Source organism: Eucalyptus grandis, chromosome 3, assembly GCF_016545825.1.
Source record: "Eucalyptus grandis isolate ANBG69807.140 chromosome 3, ASM1654582v1, whole genome shotgun sequence".
Lineage (NCBI taxonomy): Eukaryota > Viridiplantae > Streptophyta > Magnoliopsida > Myrtales > Myrtaceae > Eucalyptus > Eucalyptus grandis.
This window is the reverse complement of record NC_052614.1, coordinates 27,910,330-27,932,066: the sequence shown is the minus strand read 5'-3', so window position 1 is coordinate 27,932,066 and position 21,737 is coordinate 27,910,330. Positions and strand designations below refer to the sequence as shown.

Here is a 21,737-nt window from a genome sequence, read left to right as displayed (position 1 = left end):
CTATTTTCTGTGGTTGCAGATTCTAGTGTTATTCATTTAGCCATTTATCTCTATAAGATATGCATATGTGTTTAGAGAGAAATGAAATGTTTTGCGGGTCAAAGTTATCCAAATCTGCAGGAAAGTTTTGTCACCATCAAAAAGGGGGAGATTGTTGGAGAAATCTTCTTGAAGTGTTTTAAAGTTGACAAAACGTTCCCATCAGTCTAGTCTGAAGGCTTGCAGACTCGCCGTTTAAAGTCCGAAGACCTCCAGGACAGCCGAGACTCAAGACTCAAAGTCTATCCTCATTGACGATCTCTAATCCGTTGAAGAAATGTTATCCAGAACTTGATGTTGCGTTAAGGATTTAACCTTATCAACTGGAGAAGATCTCGTGGCTGGAAAAGACATAACGGAGTCCTTTGATTAACTCGATAATTGAAGATCCGGTGATTGCCTAAATATTATTGGAATGTTCTACTTATGGAAACTGAGATCCTGATTGTATGGGCGAACAGGATTGATGGGCTATCAACACGTTCCTTTAATAGCTTGAACAATCTTCCTAATTGATTCCGTCCAACGGGTAGATTGGAGGAATTCCTTTGGTAAGTGCCAACGGGTATGATGGCATAAAGGAGTATATAAGGAAGACGGTCTTAGTTGTTCAAGGAGTGCACGATAGAAGAATTCCAAAGTCCGAAGCTCCTTTTGTTTAGACAATTCCTTTGAGCGAATACTTGTATACAAAAGAGAGTCTATATTTGTGAGAAATCTTGAGGAGGTGGTAGAACATCTATACTGTGGAATCAAGGCAAAGCTGTGCTGTAACTTCTCTTTTGTTCATAGTGGAATCCAGCCAATAGGCTGTCAGTGAAGAAGAGTGGACGTAGGCTTGATATAAGTTGAACCACTATAAACCGCGTGTTCAATTTTCTCTTCTCTCAGTCTTACTTTGATTATCGTTTGTCTCAAATCCATCAACTGTCTAGTATTGTGCAATTGTTGAAGAAAAATCTTTTATATACCTATTCACCCCCCTCTAGGTACTCATACTAGCAATATCACAAGGAAGTTGATTACTTATTATAAGTGTCCAAGAGGAAGGAGTGATCAGTGCCCGAGTGGATTTCCAACTTGGTTCCAAAAAAATTTAAATCGGAATAGGTCAAATTTTTGTTTTGTCCAAAAGTCAATTTTTTATAATAAAATATTAGTGTTACACCATTTCATTATAAAAACATAGGTTGATCAGGTGATTATATTGCTAGATCTTCATGCCGAGGACCATTATTTGATTCTTTATATGTGCAAAAATGTTTTTCTTTTCTCTTATAAAATGTTTATACATGTTTACCGCAAATAAAATCATGTTACCATATTTGGGATATTTTTAAGATGAAAATAAATCTTTTAGCATAATCCGACACATATTTACTACATGATGAGTCTTTTTATATCATATTTACTAAATGTTCTGCCCACATTTCAATCCCAGGCAATGCATTTTTAAATTAGTGAATGTCAAGACACCAATTCCTAGTTCCAGACCCAATTCTCGCCCCATTGGTCCCTATATATCTTTAATAACCAATAAAATTATGTCATATGTCCAAGTTTTGCATTAACGGTGCATCCGGAGGTGGTATGATCTGTCCCGTTACAAAAATTAAAAAGCACAATCTCAAATTAGCAGTTTCTTAAGTTGTTTGACATGTGATGTCAAGGAAACAGTAAAATTCATCTCTTGCAAACTTCTTTTAAACTAGAAATGACAAAATTGAAGTTTTTCTAAAGTTGGGTTGCCGTTTCTAACCTCTCATATGAATTGATCGACTTTCGATTGCTTTTGCAACTGGAAATTGGGGAAAAAAAATAGAGAGAACTCAAAAGTAGAAAATGTGCTCAAGCATTATTATGTATCTATATACATATATTATATTAATAATGTCTTTCCTAAAGGTTGCTTCTAAGTTGAAAGGGATTGACCGTTCTCCTTGACCACATTATGCTACCCGTTTATTACATCCGTCCCTCTCGCTCCCCTCCCTCTTCATATTTATTCTAATTGTTTTCCTTTATCTTAAAGAAATTTTCCACCTTAATAGTAACATAATTATTTACATTAGCATACAAATATGTTTACTAAAAGAAACAAGTATAAATTACGTTTACTTATACCATAATAAAGAAAGAGGTCAGCCATCACGCTAATTATTTCATAAATAAGTTGCTAAAAAAATTAATAATGCGATGTTAACATTACAATCTTATTATAAATACAATATCATGAAGGTTTCTTCTTACATGAAAGTTTATAGTTCACTCTCCATTGTAGACTTGTATGGCAATACGTGCTGCCCGCACAATGCGGATTGTGTCTAGTGTGAGTGCTAGTATGAACAAAATAAAGAAGTTAGGGAAGAGAATAAGAACACAGAAATTATAGTGGTTCGGCTTAATCCAAGCCTACGTCCACTCTCCCACTCTAACAGCCTTCTTGGCTGGATTCCACTATGCAATCAACAAGAGATTACAACTTCGAGTGCAAACACTTAGTAGTAGATCACACTATCTCACTAAGTCACTCTTTTGGTATTTCTCTCACGATTACAAACGTTTAAGCTCTCAAGAGACAAGTATATGATTGAAAGTCGCTCAGACTTTGGAATTATAAATTCTACGCTCCGTCTCTTACTTGCTCATCGGTCCATGATCTCCTTAAATACTCCTCCATTTCCAAACTACCCGTTGGACAAGTATCCCGGAGAATCGTCTTCCAATATACCAATTGGACAGCTCGTATCCGGAAGATTTGGTAGCCGTTGAGTGACAAAGGTAGAATCCCAAATTGATTCCGATCGCCCATACAAACGAAATCTTGGTTTCCATAAGTAAAGCTTCTTCGTATAGAAAGACCTTGTCTTCAAGATCCAATTGTCAATCAATTAGATTGAATCAATCAAATCAATCTTGATGTGGAATCCAAACCAGATCACTAGCCGTTATATGATTGGGCTTGAGTTACGATTCATTGAATCTGGATGTAAAGTATGATAGCCATAGACTTTACAATCTGAGTCTGTAGACTTTACAATGCGGGTCCGAACATATCTACTTCGAACAGATTTAGCTTTAAGGTCTGTACCGGTTCAGCTTCAAAGCATAGAGTCCGTCTTTGGTTCATCATTCACGTTCAGTCTGGAATTTGTCAGAGTGAGCAGACTTTTGATGTAGAACAGACTTTGACACTAAAGTCTAGCAGTCTTCAGACTTTGAGTCTTGAGTCTGGCAGTCTTTAGACTTTGACACAGAAGTCTGGAAATCTTCAGAATATACTATGGACATATGTTACGTTCAGTCTTCTGGTCGTCTTCACACTTTAACAATATCATTTACATGTTCTATCATCTGCATGGTCTATTACTTAACCATTAAACATGTTAGTAGCCTTTGATTTATTTTGTCATCTTCAAAACATCATAAGGGATTTCCCTAACATCTAGTATTTGAGTATTTCATGGTCTTCAAATGAATAGTATTATTACCTTTTTTTTCTTGGTTGAAAATGTAAGTATTATAGAACATAACAAGTGCAGCAACTTAGGGGGCATCCCCCGGCATTACAAATAGAGCTAATAATTCAAAAAGATGGAGTTAAGAAGTCTCCACATAATAACCAATACAACATCTAACTGAGAGGGTTTAACCAATACCTCCTATATTTTGATGCACCTTAGCCAAAATAATATGGATGTCAGTTGATTTGTTTTGAAACCGTCTATGGTTGCGCTCTATCTAAATGCAATATATGGTTGCTAGGAAAAATACTCTGAGGAGTCTTGCTGCCAAATATTGACCCATGTTGCCCTAATCATCCATTGAAGTTCCACATTCCATTCTCCTTGAAAATCTCTAATCACATGTTTTGCAAAGATACTACATCAAATGCTGCCTGTCCATTCACACCAGAAGAATATATGAGTTTTTTCTTCTATATCGACCCTATAGAAGTTACACTAAATATCAACGGAGGTCATCCATCATGCTATTGTCACGGGCTGATCGATTGGGATCGTGACCGCGCTGCGACTCGAGCAACTTTGGATCACCCAAGCCAAGCCTTGCTCGATCGAACGCCTACCCGCTCGCTAACCCGGATCGTTGAGAGAGAAAGTTAGAGAGAGAAAGTTAGAGAGAGGAGCTCTGAAAGGAAAAGAAAGCTTTGATATTTCTAAAATAGATTGGATGATTACAAATGAAGGAGGACACCCCTTTTATAGTTGAGGGCCTCGGATTACATCCGTTGATCTACTTTTCATCTAGCGGGCGAGATCGCACCGCCTCAACTACCGACATAATGTCAACTACCGTCTACCGACATAAATAACAGAACAGAAATCTAGAATGTGGCTCAATGACGGTTTCGTCCGCCCTTGGAACCTTCGAGGAGAAGACTTGGTGGAAATCCGAGTGAGAGCAGGAGGTCCATGGGCGAGTTGGGGTCGACTCTGGGGAACCTCGCGGGTCGACTCTCTTTAGGCCCATGACACTATGATCTCTACTATTAGTAGTTCATCTTTGCAAACTAGCTAGCCAATAAAATTGTATTTGTTAATACCATTACTCCAAATTAGGTTGCACCACTCCACAACTGGATCCCCGTGTCTAAATTCATCATATATATCACAGCAACAGTACCCTAATCTAGAAATAAGCAAGGTTAGAACATGTCGTAACTCTAGCATTGAGTTAATTAGGAAATTGTGGTGATGGTTTTATTAATTTAGATGATTACTCCGCTAGCTTTATCATTTGAAGTCACGACAAAGTTCAAATAGCTTTTTTAGTTCTGATGTGATTGGATGATGGAGTCATATGTGATCTAAAAGATGACATCTTATAGATGATTATGCAAGAGTCAAAACAGATACTGTAGGTTATGGATATTCTTTTGCATGAAGAGGGAAGTTCAAGATTTTAAACGATGTTAGATTCAGGCCTATGAGACTTGCATTGCAGAGTCCGGGGTGGTGTTGATTTGGGAGACTGGATTAGTAGTTGGCCTAATTTTGTGGCCTAGAAAGCTCGTTGGGACCAGATTCATTTTTTTGGAGTCCCGGACATTCACCTATTCCCCTACTCCCAATGTCATCACACCGTGCTTTTGAGCTTACAAATCAAATCGGCGCATTTCCGGGTGAAAAATAACAAGTCTCTCTCTCCATCCGCAGTTCAGCTTCAAGCTTAGCGATATCCCTTATTTTAAGTATCCTCATCTATTTCGATGCTCATAATGCACAAGCAGTACTTGAACCTGCGGTATTATTGACATCAACAGTGCTTCGATTTATACCCTCCTATATAAGAATTTTTGTTTTTCTGGGGAAGACCTTAGTACGATTGCAACCTGATGCTCTATTCATTTGACACAAAATGTGGGCTTCAACTTCTTGAGTTGCTTGTGTCGATGACAGACATCGGGGTATCAAAAGCTTGTCCTATTGGCATGAGAGGGGGTGTTTTAGAATGACAAAGAATAGAGAGAAATAAATGAGAAGAAGAGAGTGGCACAACAAGAAAAGAGAAATAAGAAAAGCAACCGAAGAACGCTTTAAAATAATGAGACTCACAAAAGCTTTGTCAAAACATTGTGATAGGGAGTGTTTTAACTGTAGCGAGAGTACAAAAGAGTGCAAAAAGCACGACCCAAGTGTTTATTCGCCACTTTCCACATTTTGACATAGTGTTGCAACCTATCCCTCAATACAGAGGGAACAAGTTTAAAGGTATTATCTAAAGGATGGGTCCACGGCTCATGATCTAGATACGGGCTTTCTCAAACCCACACCTTGCACAACATCGAGTATTCAAATTGATGGTGTGAAAATTTTCTGAAAGGGAGGAGTCGCCACTAACTTGTCGGGGTCGGTTAGAAACTAAGTAAGGCATGGAAATATACATCACTTCCTACATAACCAAAGAGTTAGAGTCGATGGCTTGATTATACTAATTAAGCAAATTGTTTTTTGGTACCTAATTTTGTTTAATTCAAGAGGAGGAGGAGGACATCAAATGCCAAGTGTTTACGATCATGTGATGACAACATAAGGGATCCTTGATCACAACTTCAATAAAGCACTGCAGGTTCTTTGCAGTGTCTTCATCAAGCAAACTGGACTTGCGGCCCTTTTCTGCTTCTTTAAAGGCCTGAGAAAGCTGCCGCATCTTCATCCCCCTGCAACACGGGTCAGGCAAAAGAAGTTTCACCAGCACAGGCCCACACTATGAACACGGTTGGCAAAATGTAGATTCCTGCAAGATTAAAGACACGGAAAGAACCTAAAGGATCAATGATGATTTGAATTATCCTGTACATTTTCTAAGGACAAATTATGCATCTGAAAATTACCTTGAAGCAATTACTTAGATAAGACAAATGTTCTGAAGTAAAAAATTTGCTGGCACTAAATGGATTTGGCAGAAGTTTTCCATATACTGGGTCATCACCAGAAATTCTTTCACGAATTTTCAGCGCTAGAAGCAATGCATCAGGATTTCCACTTTCAGTGGCCCCTGCAAACCATTCATGAATGCCTGGAGCTCCAACAACATGACTGATCACGGCCTCAGAAGGTAACTGTTTGACAACAGTTAGGCAATTAAAACATGAGAGAGAAAATAGGTGAGGCTACGGGCAACACATTCCATTTCTACCTCGAGGAAATTAATCCAAAATCACTAAGAAATACATGAGCCATGTGTGACACCTTGTTTTCACTCCTCGACTGAATAAAACCCTCCATCCAGCACACATGGTTTCTTGTCCACTCCCACAAAGAGAACAGATCAAAAGAATTACCCCAAGCAAGAAAACATACTAATAACCCTGAAGCTGCATAGGCTCAGGGGCCTTTCTTTGATGCATAGAAAAAAAATGCATAGAAAGTTTTAGCAAATGCCCAGTGATTAGGAAGGGGTCCAATGGGACAAGGTCTGTCAGCAAAGTAACAAGTGAAGATGAAAACAGTCCAAAAGCCAAGGCCTATTCCTAACCCCCCTCTCTCCCTCTTCAGAAAAAAGAAAAGAAAAAGAAGAAGAAGAAGAAGAAGAAGAAGAAGAAGAAGAAGCATTCCCTAGCTATCTATCATATATGATATTATCATATTCAACAAGATAATGGAAACAATCAACAGCAAAAGAACTTTATCCAGCTCTCTAAATATTTTATCCACTTGCAACCTGCCAAGCCCAAGATGCCAAACTTAGTATCATGTAATGTAAAGTGACTACAGTTCCAAAGTAGTTAGTTGCCTAGTACACCTAACCAAGGGGAATTCAGTAATATAAAAGATCTGAGAATGCCAGGGTACACAAGCACATACACATGCCAGTGCAGACATTCATTACCAACGATAGATACACGATTCTTCAGAAAGCGCTGATTGACATCAGTTTGCTTTACACAGTGATGTTTAGATTGACAACAATTCATCAATAGTGTAAGAAGAAATGGTTCCAAAAAATCTATAAGCTATAAGAATCTTGAGTAACTCATTAGCTTAAATTACCTTTTCAAACAAGTCCAGAAGAACACTGACCGATGGTTCTTGCAGATACCTCTTTTTGGCTGAAAGGGAAATAAGAAGACCAGTGAATTCTCTGATATATGGAGTACTTTTATCAGAAAGCCACTCCTTGACTAGTCTTCCAGAACGAGCTAGGGCCCCATAAGCAAATAAACGGCCTAAAAGGCAATCCCTCACTTCCTGCAGTGTGAATGAAGGATGTTACGTTTTAATGGAAGGAACATTGAATCCATCAAAAAGAATAAAAAGGACAAAGTGCTACCTGACCCTTCATCGACGAAGAAACTTCTAATAAGTCAACAGAAAGTTTCAACAAGGATTCCACCCGAATGGTAGGAACAGTACTGACTAAGAGAGTCAAACCCAAGGAAAAACCCTGTCTTGCGCACTGCATTAACACACCAAAATCATGTGAGGGATAATAATCAGTATTATAGTCGTCAAAACATCGGACTGACAAATAATATTGTGGAAAAAAAAAGTTTGTTTATTGTGCCCCAAAAGAAGTATGTCCTCAGATTGATTTCATCAATTGACAGCCAGACTAATATGGATTCAAGAGAAACGGCTATCAGCAATATGAAGCCTAAATAAAAGAGGGAAAAGTCCTATCTTACCGAAGTATATGCAATAAGAAAAAGGAGAAAAAGGTTTAAAAAAAAAAAACACATCAAATCGTCCACTGTCTGAAAGGTATGACAGGAAGAAATGGAGCTACACAGCTAAAGGTATGTTTTGAAGTTCAACTATTGAAAAAGAGTCGCCAAACGTCACAGGGCATCTACCCAGAATTCAGATTTAAACATGCGCTGCATCGCTTTGGAAACAAAAGACAGGCTGAGAAACTCCATTCATAGATTTCAAGTAGTCACTCAAGAATTCTAATTTCGAACAAAGCATACCTATTCAAACAGACAGAGTAGTTAAGATACAAAAAAAAAAGGGCATTCTGTGGATTGATACATGAGCGACTACTCGATAAAAAGTTCAAAATTCATTAACTCCAACCTCTCTCGACGAAGAAACTCCACGAATGAGCCTCCGCATCGGCATATTTCACTGAAGGCGCGCACTCCTTCAATCCATCATCCTTTTCAGCTTCCAACTTCGCCCCAACATCAACCAGCTCCTTCTCCTCGAGCCTATCGTACGCCTTCTGAACCGCCCGCAGCTCCGTCACCAGCGTCTCCACCCCGCCTCCCGAACCGAAGCGTCGGCGGACGCCAAGTCCCCGAAAACGCTAATGTGAAACTCAGGCAACGGATTGCCGCTCGTAGAAACCGCCGCGGCGGCGCCACCGCCACCACCTTCTTCTTCGCCACCTCTTTTTCTCCGCAGCCACCACTTGCTTGGGCCTCGGCTCCCCGTCATCCGGGACGGCGCGGCGCCGCTCCTTGTCGAGCGCCTTCCTGTTCTTCCTCCTCTCCATGGGCTTCACCGAGCTCGGCAATGCGGCGGCGGGGGCAGGCGAATCACCGCTCCTTGAGCTTCTTCTTCTTCGTCTTCGACGGTTCGGCGGTGGCGGCGGCGGCGGCGTTGCCATTGGCGTCCTCCGCCCGATCGATTACTGCCTCCTCGGCACCGCTCGAGCTCCGCTTGGTACCCATCGGAGATCAACAATCTGCGAAGAAGAAGGAGGAGAGAGAAGAAGGAAGCTTTCGTTGGAGCTGGTGCTGAGTTTTCCTCTTTGAAGGTTCTTGAGAGTTTTGATTTTAGGGTTTTAGGGGACCATTGAATTTTTGAAGGAAGAGGCTGCAAATTCTTGGGAGGGAGGCGGGGCACGTGGATGGATCATTTGAGTCCGAAAGGATTTCGGATCCACTACCGGTCCATGACTTCTGGATCGGGAGTGGGCTGACTTAGTTACTGAGAGTCCGGCCCGTTATTCGAGCCGTCCAGTCCAGTCCATCCTACAATTCTAGGCCACACCTGGATTTTATTTTATTTTTTGGTCAGACTCATACCAGGAATGTGTCTGAAAACCAAAGACATGATGACACGTCTTCTCGACCGGCTGATGAGATCTTTCTTTCTTGGATAGTACGCTTCCACATATATATTTTGCCGATATACAAGAATATTCATATTTTCCAATGTGTAAATTAAATTGGAGCTAAGAAACATTTAAATTATATTAGATTAGAGCTTAACGACACCTAACTTAAAAAAATTCATGATGAATTAGCAGAAATTACGAGTCCATTCAAATAAGTGAATTGATATATACATCACATTAGCCTAAATCTTTACCAATCCTTTAGATGGAGTAATATGCACAAAGTTAACATGACAATGTTAACCCTTTTGGACTCCTTATCAAGAGCCGTGATTAGCAGAGAATGCCAATCTCGTCACACAAGGGAAAAAAAAAAGATCCAAAGTTTCTAAGCAAGGTGTCTGCCACTTCTTGCCCAGCAAGTATGAGAGAACTGCTCCCTTTTCACATCCCCAATGCCTTCAAATTCGTACGCAAATTAGTACCTCCTCCTTGAAGAATGATCGGATGACCACCCATTTCATTCTAAAAAAGCAATAAAGAGGATTGAGATTCTAATTTTAGGCAAATTTAGCCATCTTAGATTTGGGGTTGGACGCATCAGCTGTTAAGCAGCTGACTAATTAGACAGCCCGATTCAACCGTCCTCACATTGTTTTCCCTCTCTCCCTTTCTTCAGTATTTTCCCTCTTCGCAAATTTTGCCTCTTCGCCTCGCACGACCTGAACCGCGGCCTCCATTGGGCAACGCAGCCACACCGAGCCGCCAAACCCCACACCCACCGGCGCAGCCCGCTACACTCACTGTCAGCTAGTTGCAAGCTCCCAGCACTCGTTGGCTGAGAGTGGGAGAGAGAGGGAGTGGTCTCTTACGTAAATTCCTCCAACGAATAGCGTACTTTAATTTTTTTTTTTTTTTTTTTTTTTTTTTGAACAAATAGCGTACTTTAATTTAAAGAGTAACTTTTATATGGAAAATTTACCGTCCTAGGCTAATAAGAACTCCAATCCTAGGCAACACACGAGATGCAAACCAACTTCAAATAGAACCTGTACCGAAGGGCACTTGCCCATGCGGCCAAAATAAACTGCTGCAGAAGCAGGTACTATTGTCTGAATCAAAGATCCCTCACAATCGGTGCAAACAACAGGATTGAACAGCCAGTGGCAGACAAGGAATTCCTCTTTCACCCCACTAGCCTCGGAACGAAAAGATCATCGACCATGAAAGCCTAGACACCGAAAGTTTGCTCAGTAGCTTGAACATGTAAAGGCTAAAAGGCCACCAAAACCCTCTGCTCTACACACGCAAAGAAGAGTTTACCAAATTAAGCAAATACAACAGGTAATGAGAATTTAATGACTTTCACTTTCTGCAGAACAATGAAGTGCGGATGTGGTGGTTATTTCCAATGTCACCGGTCCAAAATTTCTAAGCTTTTTCCTCCAACATTTAAATACAATACCTCAATAGAAAATCACTTCCTTAAAAGGAGAAGGAGATTAAGTCCCAAAAAACAAGAGATTTTACTTCTTGACCTCCTCATATTCGGCCTCAGGAGGAGCCTGCTCGCCACCCTGAGCACCTCCGGCTGCTGATCCACCATCTGAACCACCACCGGTCATGTGCTGTCCAATCTTAGAAACGGCCTTGTTGGCAGCATCGAGCTTCGACTTGATCTCGTCAATGTTATCACCTTCGATGGCTTTCCTCAAATCTGCAACCGCATCCTCAATCTCCTTCGCAACTTCGGCAGGGATTTTCTCCCTGTACTCATTCAAGCTCTTTTCTATGCTGTAGATGGTAGTATCCGCACTGTTCCTGATGTCTATCAGAGCTTTTTCTCTCCTGATCACGCTGGGCATGCAACTCTGCTTCCCTAACCATCTTCTCAATCTCATCTTCTGACAGACCACCGGATGAACGGATGGTGATTTGTTGTTCTTTCCCAGTGGTTTTGTCTTTGGCAGAAACAGTCACGATACCGTTGGCATCAATATCAAATGTGACTTCAATCTGAGGCATGCCTCTAGGAGCAGGTGGAATGCCCATGAGCTCAAATTCCCAAGAAGCTTGTTGTCTGTTGCCATTTCACGTTCACCTTGAAGGACCTTGATACCAACTTGCGTCTGGTTGTCTGCTGCTGTGGAAGACCTGCAAGAACAGAAAAGACAAAACTTCAATACACTATTTATTACACTTTAGAGAGAATATGTCAATTGAAACCCTTCATAGTAAACAAAGCCCCAAGCATTCTTCTTCTCAAAGTGCCTAAAAGAGAAAATATTGCAACTCAAGGCACTCCCAACTATATGCATGTAACCTGATTCTTTGGAATCTCACCTGACTCTTTTTGGTGGGAATAGTTGTATTCCTGTTTATGAGTCTAGTGAAGATACCACCCAATGTCTCAATACCAAGAGACAAAGGAGTCACATCTAGAAGAAGCAACTCTTTAACATCACCTTGAAGAATACCGCCTTGAATTGCTGCTCCTAAGGCAACAGCTTCATCCGGATTAACCCCCTTTGCTTGGGCTCTTTCCAAATATTTCAGAAACAATCTCTTGTACTTTAGGTACCGAGTCATTCCACCAACTAGAAGAACTTCATCGACCTCTTTGGTGGATATGCCAGCATCCTTCAAACAATTTTGCATGGGTTCCTAGTTCTTTCAATCAGGTGGTTCACCAAACTCTCAAACTTCGATCTAGTGAGTAATATTCAAATGCTTAGCCCCAGAAGCATCAGCTGTGATGAATGGCAAGTTAATTTCAGTCTGCGACGTTGATGAAAGCTCAATTTTAGCTTTCTCTGCAGCCTCGGAGCCTTTGCAAGGCCAGTCTATCCTTGGCAAGATCTATGCTTTCAGTTCTCTTGAACTCGCTAACCAAGAAGTCCAGCAATGCATTGTCAAAATCTTCTCCACCCAAGAAAGTGTCACCATTTGTAGCTTTCACCTACAAAAAAGCATGAAAGTTTCACCACAAACCCCTGGCTTATAAATGCAAATGAAAAGTATAAACCGTGTCAAAACCACACGTGCCTCCAAAAACTCCGTTGGATATCTCCAAAATGGAAACATCAAGGTTCCACCCCAAGATCGAAAACAGCTATGAGCCCCTCCTTGTTGTTCATTCCATAAGATAGTGCAGCTGCAGTTGGCTCATTTATAATTCTCTGCACGTCGAGGCCTGAAATTCTGCCAGCATCTTTGGTTGCCTGTCTCTGGGCATCATTGAAGTAAGCTGGAACTGTGATAACAGCTTTCGACACTGTCTTCCCCAAATAAGCCTCAGCTGTTTCTTTCATCTTTGTTAGAACAAAAGCACCAATCTGACTTGGGGAATACTGTTGTCCATTTGCTTCAACCCACGCATCTCCATTGGGGGCCTTCACTATCTTGAACGGAACCATCTTCATTTCTTTCTGGGTCTGGGCATCATCAAAACGCCTTCCAATCAACCTTTTGGTACCGAAAACAGTGTTTGCTGGATTCGTGACAGCTTGACGTTTGGCTGGAGTTCCTACGAGCAACTCTGCTTTCTGGTTGAAAGCAACTACTGATGGTGTGGTCCTTGCACCTTCAGCATTTTCAATCACCTTGGGATTCTGTAGGAGGGCAAAACAATTTTTAATAGTCTGAACATCGAACTAAGATATCCAGAAATGAAGAAAGATCATAATTTATAAACAGCAAGCTAATTTTCATCCTCAGTACTTCTGGCTCTTACCTTTCCCTCCATGACTGCAACACATGAGTTGGTTGTACCCAAGTCAATGCCAATGACATCGCTCCCTGCTGGCTTTGAACTGTAGAATGGGCGGAAAACAGGATGAGTCGATTTCTTACTCGCTTCACAGCTCAAATGTTACACAGCAATGTATCTATTCTATACCTGAATGCTCTGCACAAACTTGCCAATTCTGACCCGTATGGCAGCCGGTCCATGATGATTTGGCATGGCCAACCAACTGAAAAAAAGAGATGCCATGAGTGATTATCATAAATATTGTTGAAGAATCCTCCAAGTCATGCACATATAAGACTCGCCATGCCAGACCAGGACCACCCAAGACACAAGGTAGAAAGAGCATGCTACAACGAACAAATGCATATTCCACTCATTTTCCGTTCATGATTTGGATGGAAGATCACTGGAGTGCAACTTGGCCTCACAGTCCCATGCACAATGGAATGTCTTTAATGATGACATGATTGTCCAGTTTCTAGCCCAGCAAGATTACCATAGATAAATGCATCAAGGATTGTAAAAACAGGAAACATGTACCATTCAAAGATTTCTAATCAATCTAAGACGAGGAAATCACAACCAGACTAATTCGAGACAAGCCATTCGACCAATGGACAAACATAAAAACAACAACTTTCAACAAAAATAGGGCTTGAGTTCTTCTGCCCAAAAAACGGAGAGGATATGGAGAACGGAGAAACGAAATGCTTAATCCTACTCTCATGAAGCACGGACATTAGCTGAAAGCTCCTTGATATCATCCGTGTGGTGGTGTGCAGGCACATAAGGATTTATGCATGCAATCAATCGTAAGCGTGATAAAACCATCATCTTTAACTCAAAATTGTTACCGAATTCACAGATGAAAAAAAGCCATAGACAAAGATCATCCCACGAAAATCTCCATGCATCTCCATCAGGAAAACAGAAAGTAAAAAAGAACAACAAAAAAAGAAAGAGCTGACGCAGAGATATAACCACAGCAAGATCAAAGAACCATCCCCAGACGCTCAAGCAGCAACGATGAAGAAGAAGAAGAATGAATGAATGAAAAACAGAAATAGCAAACGAAGAAACGAAAATCCATTCCCAGAAAGCCTCGGACTGATTAGTCACCTCGACAGTGAAGGAAAGAAAAAAAAACAAGGCAGAAATGCAGACGCTTTCGATCTCAGCTCAACAACTCCCCATCCGAAATCGAATTCAAGCGCACGAAATTGACAAAAAGAAAAAGGAAGAGCAGAGAGACTTACGGATCTGTAGGCGGAGAAAGGAGCGGAAGCGACGTCGCGACGCCGCACGGAGCGAAGAAGAGTTGCCGTAGCCATCCCTCCCTCTCTCTCTCTCTCTCTCTCTAGAAAGCCGAAGTGACGGAAGAAGAGGAGGGGGAGCTGGTTCCTCGGCTAGGGTTTAGGGTTTAATGGCGGAAGGAGGAAGGAGGAACTGCAGCGGCCCTTTATTCGCGAGCCCGACGGGTGGCGACTGGCGAGAAATGGGGATCGAGCGGAAGGTTCTAGACGACGCATCCTGTGCGCGCACGCTCGCCCGCGCGTCGCCGTTCATCTCGACTCTGATCTAGGAGTTACGCGCATCCGACGGCCCCGATCGATTCTCGGACCGATGCGGCCCCGCGACGGCCCTGATTGGACGACGGCGGCGCGGGGTCGTTTTGGGGGTGGGGGCGAATTTGCGTGATCGTTTTGGCCTCCACGACGCTGTTTCGGCCGGTCAGTGGCGAAAATCGGCTTCTTCTTTTTCCTTTTTTTTTTTTCCTGTCTTGGCCAACAAGTAAAATTTTCCTTTTTTTTTCTTCTAAGCCTTCTGGGCCAACGTCATGTTTATCTAATCAATCAATTTGGGGACAATTTATTAAAGAACACAAGAGATAACTTTATAGATGTGACAACATCCTCGGCCAGATTAAATAAGGATAAATTAATTTGATAAAATACATCACTTTTAACAAGAGTTAAAATAATAGGCCCGACTCTATATGAAAATGTCTACAAATTGATCCTTATTACACAAATAAGTAAACCAACTCCCACCCCATTTGGTTCGACTTTCCCAAGGGTTTGAGCCCTGAAAGCCTCTTGAATTTTTTTTTTTTTTTTTTTTGTGTTTGGCAAATGTTTTTGAAATCTCATTTGCTAAATATAAGCATTCCAAATGTTGAAAGCTAAATGTTGAAGAGGGGCTATTTTGGAGCATTTGGAAAATGCAAAATTTCACCGTGTCACTTTGTTCATTTTTCTTCCCCTTTCATCTTCTTCTTCCTAGCCATCTTCTTCCCCACCCATTAGGCTTCTCCAACAGCTGACATCGTCGCTTGAGGGTCGCGTGTCCCCAGTGACCACCACCTAGGGGCAACGCAACCCGTGACCCAAGTGGCGTCGCCTAGGTCGTGGGAACCTTAGGTGCCGCCGCCTGGGTTCGCGCGATCTCGGGGCATAATCGCGATCTGAGGCCGAGATCTAGCCTTTGTGCCTCCAGAGTAGTTGGAAGTAAAAGTCCATTCTGATATCGGTTACCCGCCAAATGGTATTTTTACGCCAAAGTTACATTTCAATGCTATTTGAGATTACAATTTATCAAACAGTATAACATTTCGAAAAAACTCATTTACTTCAAAGATATTTGCATTTTCCCAAGAGTATTTTAAGCCGAACCATATAATCAACAAATGGTGAGGTTTGATCGGTTGATTGAGAGATCGGTTAATATGATGACTCGGAGGACACGGGAAACTCAACTATTACATGACATGGTCATCGACAAAAGACGATTGGCGACAAAGCTTATGGGCGATCAATTACCATTTCCGGTACTTTTTACTTTCGACGCTTCACTTTAACACCAAGCAATTTCCTGTCCATAATCAACATAATCAACGAGGAACCCATTTCATAAACCAAACCAAAAAATCAATTCTTTTTGGCGAAAGATTTTCGCTTTGCGGGCAAAAATCCCTTTTGAGAGAAACAGGATTTTATATATCCATGCTTCCAAGTGATGAATGTGAAGAATTCACTCCATACATTCAACAGGGTCATTATGAATAAGAGATTAGGTAAGAATAAGATTAGTTAAAAATCTGTACAAGAATGACAACTACGGTCTATTAGCACCAATCTCAAGTTCAATTTCTGGAAAGTTGCCCGACTTAGCTCTAAAACTATGCAATGAGCAAGCGAAGTTTCTCTTCAAACCCAATACTCGTGTTCTCGTCTTCATCAAAAACAACAGCTTTGCCTTGTCAAAAGAGCATCTGGCGAAAACATGACATCGACACAAATCGTTTTTTTTCTTACGTTTTCAATGGCCCCAGCAATACAATTTCCTTACCAGGAAAAAAAAATTGAGGTACATTTATGGGAAATGGAGACACTGTACAATCTGTCAACAAGGATTCAACCAATAGGTCAAGTTTCCCTACAAGAAGGGAGGAAAAACTCAATTAAAGAAATGATTCAATAGACCTAAAACTTCGCTAAAAGGGTGTAGAGAGCAACTAAGGAGGGACTTTCCGTTTTGTTTGTACTATGTTTGAGAATCCATCCCAGGAAAACTGATGAGAGAAATGATAGAACAGAAAATGATGAAAACTGGCAATTACAAACAGAGAGAGGAAAACCTCTTGCCAAGTATAGAGGATATGTACCGCCTTATATATAGCAGCGCCGCTCGAAACTTCCTTTCATATTCTCAAATAACCTCCTCTTTCGTCGTGCCTGTGGGTTCTCTTGAGAAACGACTTCCTGTTGAGGACCAACTTCTCTGCATCACCCTCTTACTCTGCCATTCGGTCAAGCGTTTATACAAAGCAGGAAAGCGAAGCAGAGAGAAGCGAGAAATAGCAATCCCGCACAAAGCAACATCACATTGCGGAACCCGTCCTTCAATGCTGGGTTCCTTTGATCTGTCCATGGAACTCCTCCCACGTTCATGCCAAAAACTGTGGTAAGAAAAAGGGGGTAGAAAAAGAAAAGTGAAAATCTCCTCCTTAAGGTCAATGATCGAAATACTTCAGATGATGAAAGCAAACTTAACACCAGAATCCTAGTATAGAGCTTTTACCTCCGGTGATGATTGATAGGGAAGGAATATTATGGAAAGGAATGATAGATAATATAGCTTCCTATTTATCTGCTCAACCTGCCAGCTATCTAGACCAGCTTGGACAGCCGTCACGCGGTTGCTATGAATCCCACGTTCTCCTTTAGTCTTCTCAGACGTCCAATTAACTCTTCAAGAGAGCCGATATCTTCGCTGGCAAACCACACTTTCGAAGAACATTTTTCTTTCACACGGGGAATACCTGCTCACCATGGGCGATCACCTACACAAATTCATGTATTCCAATCACAAAAACTGAATCATGTTCTCCTTACCAGCCAAAAGATTGTCAGGTTAAGTTTTAACTGGTCCTATATGAGATAATTTCATTTAAGTTTGTATTTGGACTTTCAATGACCTTTCCTGATATTCATTTCCAGTTCTTTTCTTATTTGTGAAATTTATTTCTGAGAAATGATTACAAAGTAATGGCTTGGCTCCATGTGACTAGATAATGGCCTTCCACTTCCAGAAACAATAGTTCACATAGGAAATCCCTGTCTGGTTTCAAGATGTTAAGACATACATACTGAATGGAAGATGGAAGAACCTGCAAGAGCCGCTGCAAATCAAGATGCATTTTTGGAAATCTCCTGTTATCCAGCATTTGTTTCTTCAAAGCAGAACCACCTGTGAACAAGTAAATCGAATCCTGTCTCTCAAATTAAGTGGAAAATTCCAATTTTGTACAGTACAAACTAGCTCCAGAACTGAAAATACAGCAGCAAATCATCTAAAAGAGAACATCTTGAAAAGAGGTCCCTAATTATGTCTTCTCTCAACATCAAAATGTTCATGACCAACAGGAAAAATTGTGGACGAACTAGGAGTAGAGGCACACATCTGCCTTGATCTAGCTTTCTTGACAATTCCACCACAGCAACTCGAACTTTAACACTCAGAACAGGTATAGACAATTCCATGCTGTTAAGATGTTGCATTCATTAATTATTAATTATCCATTTCATAAGGTTTCCCATGACAGCAGAAGATGTTAGCATTTACATGCAGTTATTGAAGTGAGCTACTGCAGTACTAGAAGTCACTTTAAATGTGAGAATCTTTTATAAACAGAGCATCGCATCTTACAACTTCGGAAAGAATGTGGTTTGTACGGACAGAACTATGCACATAAATTTTGATCACAGCACCACGAAATTGAATCGATTCAGTTAAGAAACTTTATCGATAGCAAAGATGCGAGAGGATGTTCACATAGATTAATCGTCATATCTGTCGACTAGATTTCAGTGAGATAAAACTGAAGTTATTAAACAACTTCAGGCATTCAGCTAGAGAAAAGCACCCATCAAACTGCAAACCTTCACTTCATGCATGCATCTACTAAATTCACATTTTTGCAGCCTTTTGAAGTCCATGTTAGTATGTCTCAAATGTCCCTAATACTCACAGGGACTGAGATACATTTCACTGTAATATTTTATTGCTATCAGATCTATACTGCATACCACTATGAGATATTTGTCAAAGCTATATGAATTAAGGATGCAAGACAATTAGAAACTTGTGGTAGCACATGACGCAATCTCTGCTGCCATCAAGCCTACTATTTGATATAGGAAGAAAAAAATGAACCCTCACGCACCCAGGAAAGCAGCTTGTATTCAAGAGGTGAATCATCAACAAAAACTTTAATCTCTAAGCTTAACTTACCTTTATCCAATTCGAGCTCCACTGAATCCAGGTCTATCTCGAGTTTGGTTACAACGTCTTGCAATTGATCCACATGCGTATCCAGAATGTGAATAAGGAGATTCGAGACAGATTTTGGCACTGGGTTATCAGCCTCCTCAGAGTGATTCATTGTTAACAAGAACTCGAGGACATGCTCCTTTATCACAATCCCACTCCCTTCCTTCTGCTCATCTCTGGTGAGAGAGGGATTTTCTATGCTAGGAATTTCCGAGAGAAGAGATTCACCCATCCTTGAGAACCCCAAACGAGGCACGCGACCTAGAGACACAGTAATAACCGAGTTCTCCGTAACCCTAGCAGCAATTCTGAATGTAAAGTCGCTAGATGGTGGACCAGGCGAGTTAATCCTAAAAACAAGCGCCCCATCAACGTGTCCGCAAAATGGTCCATTACTCACCAGCGACAGAATGTCTTGCAGCTTCAAAGGTGGGCAAAGAACATCAATGAGATACTGCGCGGATTGCGACAGCTTCTGGTTTCCTTTCGGGAGTTCCACATGGTACCAACAAAATTCATTGCCACTTCCTTCAGCTAGATCCCACTCCTTATTATAAAACCTCCCCTGCCCATCAAATATATAGGCCCTTTGCCTCACAGCCCCCGGATAACGGGTTCTATAGAGGGTGGTGGTCTCTCTAAGAGGCGTATCTGCAGAGGTTTCTCGATCCATTTCTTCTGCATCCCTAAAACTGATTGTTTCCTCTCTTGCTACGTCCATTACCAAGATAGCTAATCTCTAAATAACCAATCAAAATGTTCAACCATGCAACGTCGCACCTAAAATCAGTGCAGAATCTATTATCCTGCAAATTGCAAATGGCAGATCAGACACCATTTCATGATCCCAATATCGATGGAACGGAAATGGAAAGAAAGAGAAACAGATCCTCAATTGCAGAAAGCCATGCACAATCGAAACTTCAGATCAAACCCATGAGTCAACGTTCGAAAAGAATCAAGAAACGATCGGCAATCGGGCCAAAAGCAATTCAGCAAATCCGAAACGAACCCTGGAAAGCACGGAAACCTTTCGAAACCCATTCAATTTGCACCCAAAATGCTCATAGACCAAGCAGAACAGAACGAGAAAAAGGATGGTAAAAACAGAGAACGAAAGACAACAATTGCATTTACCTCGTAGAAAAAGCCGAGGCCTTTCCAAGATGGGCAGCGTCAAATGTCACCAGGAACCCCGCATCGAGCGTCAGAAACCGATTCCAAACCCAAAACAGAGAAAGAACGCACCCGAAAGGGGAAGAACTTATTCGGTTTTTCTTAAAGATCGAGTCTTTTCTGGCCACACGCCACAGCCCAAAACCCGAATTAAGATCAATACAAACCACGAGGTGGGGGAAATGGGGAAAGCAAAAAAAGAAAACAGAATGCTGTCGGAGAAACCCAAGATGAAAGCCGGGAGCTTAGCTAGAACCCAGAAGACAACGTCGCAACCATTGGGAAGTTTCGAAGAAACATCCTTCCCACCCGTTCCCAGAGGGGAAGCCCGTTGACCGTTTATAAAAAAGGGCTTTTGAAAATGCTGCAAAAGTTGACGATGCAATTGTCATCGAGAAAGATTCGTGGAGGACCGATATCGTGCGAGTTCGTTTCAGAGGATATGACCCAATAAGGAACCGCCGCTACCTGTCACGTCCCTGTCTGACGGAAAATTCATAAACATTTGCTTCTTCTCCAGTTCGGTCTGGTCTGGTCCGTGCTGGGCTAGGCAAAGACATTTCTCTTCTTCTTTTTCTGCTATAACATCTGACGAGCTCGAGACGTGCTGACGCCCGATGGAGGGATCTCGACTGTTTTTGCTATGTCGAGGAATTTACCTTTCGAAGAAAGATTATATTATGTGGGCACAAATTGCCAACTACCTCCTTAGCCTCTTGATGTCGATAAAAGAATTAAGTAACGTAAGAAGATCGATTACCACTCCTTACCACTCCTTATATCTTGAATTAAAATCCTCCCATCCAATTAAGGCCGTTTCAAGAAAGATCAGATTTTTGGATTGCGAATATTGTTGACAGTCATATTACACAAAAGGCAAGCTCGAATGAGGATTTTGACTTAAAATCTTCGCTAGAAAAGTTTATATATATATATATATATACCCCATATTATAGATAGAATTTTGATGTGAAATTGTCGAGATAATCATTACGTAATTCAATAAATCTCTCGCATCTTGATTTGAACTTTGTTGTATCTCATCTTACAATTATGCAAAAATCATTTTCTATGATAGTTTGGATATGTAAAATCCTTTATTTCTCTCTTACTCAAATGAGGGCGTGTTATAAGTGGTTTTTGACTTCTTGTAATTTGGTTTTTACGTCAACGAAAATAAAGTGGCATCATCCTTGTCATAATCATTAATCCTTGTCGACCCTTAAAGTCAATGCCCGTTATTGATCAAAGGGTTGATACCTTAATATGTAATCATGACATATAACAATCCAATGAATCGGATAAATTAACAAATCTCGATTTCCATAACACCACCCAACCTCTCAAGCTCGACCTATTAACCCAAACCCAAAATGGCATGTCCGAGTAGACTAGCCCAACAACAGCACAA

General features: G+C 41.1%; 1 protein-coding gene and 2 pseudogenes across 1 annotated transcript; all 3 read right to left on the bottom strand.

The window, feature by feature from the left end:
- Positions 1-6,028: 6,028 nt before the first annotated feature.
- Positions 6,029-10,307, bottom strand: LOC120291778 (annotated as a pseudogene).
- Positions 10,308-10,803: 496 nt separating this feature from the next.
- LOC104419853 (heat shock 70 kDa protein, mitochondrial) lies at positions 10,804-14,779 on the bottom strand. The gene is given in 15 exon segments (XM_039310387.1): positions 10,804-11,402; positions 11,404-11,630; positions 11,633-11,721; positions 11,891-12,099; positions 12,101-12,147; positions 12,150-12,221; positions 12,224-12,282; positions 12,284-12,391; positions 12,393-12,528; positions 12,616-12,665; positions 12,667-13,178; positions 13,301-13,379; positions 13,466-13,487; positions 13,490-13,541; positions 14,575-14,779. Coding segments are annotated over 15 exon segments (2,046 nt in total). The 5' UTR covers positions 14,650-14,779; the 3' UTR covers positions 10,804-11,093.
- Positions 14,780-16,670: 1,891 nt separating this feature from the next.
- On the bottom strand, positions 16,671-21,052 carry LOC120291135 (annotated as a pseudogene).
- Positions 21,053-21,737: the final 685 nt, after the last annotated feature.